Raw genomic sequence first — 1,579 nt, forward strand, 5'->3', positions numbered from 1 at the left:
CATATATGTACGGACTATATTATACCGAGTATGTATGTGTCGATGGACTGTTATTCTGGTACTCATGAGGTAGGGGCAGCACAAGAAGGGATAAAGATGCATGATCTAGCTAGAAAGAATCGGCCACAGGGCCCTATTTATGCCGTAGTCAGAGGGGCCCTCAGGTGACTTACATAGGCACCAAACTGGCCCCATACGTGAGGTCTTTATGGGTCCCCGATACATGGCCTCATAATGATCCTTCAGGTGGCCCTCCCTTGATCCTTCAGGTGACCTACTAACAGCGGTGCCTATAATAGCCAACAGGATGTACATGCACGTCAACACTCTAAAAGGTCGGCTTGTCCAAAAAGACAATCTCCACCAGCTTCCTCTCCCTCTCGACCGACCTCCGCGGCCTCGGCATGGCGACGTCGAACATGGACAGGTCCGGCTGCGGCCCGGGCTTGGCATACCACGAGTCGCCGTTGGCGCCGTAGTACAGGCCGTCGCCGGGGTCGTACCACTCGCCGTTGTCGAGCCGGTACCAGCCGTCCTCCTTGAGTACCGCCTTGAGCGTCTTGCCGCCACCACCGCCACTCTTATCGCTGCCCTCGCCCTCGTCGTCGTCGGGGATAAACTTCTCCGAGATGCGCACCATGCGCGTCACCGGCTTGCCCACCTGGTCGAGGATGGGCATCTTGACCTTGCACGCCTCGTGCCGGTACGGCCGTAACCCCCGGCTGCCCAGGGGGCACGAGCGCGCCTGGTAGTCGCTGTACTGCTTGGGGAAGCGCGACAGGTCGATGCGGCACACGTTCAGCTCGCTCCCGCCGCACACAATCAGCGGTTTGACGCGGCAGTTGCCCACCACCGACAGGTGGAACGTCCACGTCTCGATGCGGCATTCGTAGCCCGACTTGCACGACGTGCGGATCGTCACCGCATCCGTCTTGTACGTGCCCGTCGTCCACGACCGCGAGTAGGCGGCCGAGATGCCGATGGACACGCCCTCACTCCCGCCCGCCAGCTGCGCCCCGACCTGCCACCCGCCCGTCGTGCTGTCGATGCTGGTCGTCGAGTGCTCCGACGTCATCTCCATGTCGTCGTCGCCCGTGTTGGCCACGCTGCGCTCCTCAAACGACTTGTAGTAGACCGTCATATTGGGCTGGTACCTCGTTAGCCCGTACGGCCACGCCACCTCGATCCGCCGCTTGAACTCGGTCGTCGCGCACGTCAGCGTCAGCGGCCACGCCGTCGACTCGAAGATCGAGCTGCTGTTGAGCGACGGCGGCTTGTCCCAGTCCATCTCGATGTCGCGCATCATCCGCGAGATGTAGCTCTTGACCGCCGCCTGTTGCAGTCGGACGTCACATGCCACGGGGGCGACGAATAATACTAATGACAACAGCAACATTACACTAGTCGTACTGCTCCTGCCAGCCTTTTTCATCTTTTAATAATAAAATTCGATATATATAAAACAACAAACGCACTCTCTCTCTGTCCCTCTTCTCCCTCCTCCCTCAACCCCCCTCTATATATATGTATATACCCTACAACACCCAACCATACATGCCCGCTTCAATCCAATATTGCC

General features: G+C 58.6%; 1 protein-coding gene across 1 annotated transcript; it reads right to left on the bottom strand.

Annotated features, from left to right (window-relative positions):
• Nucleotides 1-328: 328 nt before the first annotated feature.
• On the bottom strand, nucleotides 329-1,303 carry HRG_00339 (uncharacterized protein; the record flags this gene model as incomplete). Its single annotated transcript, XM_044858810.1, has 1 exon — nucleotides 329-1,303. One exon carries the CDS (start codon nucleotides 1,301-1,303, stop codon nucleotides 329-331), a length of 975 nt encoding a protein of 324 aa, XP_044725210.1.
• Nucleotides 1,304-1,579: the final 276 nt, after the last annotated feature.

The sequence above is a fragment of the Hirsutella rhossiliensis genome (genome assembly GCF_020360975.1).
Source record: "Hirsutella rhossiliensis strain HR02 chromosome Unknown scaffold00001, whole genome shotgun sequence".
Classification (NCBI taxonomy): domain Eukaryota; kingdom Fungi; phylum Ascomycota; class Sordariomycetes; order Hypocreales; family Ophiocordycipitaceae; genus Hirsutella; species Hirsutella rhossiliensis.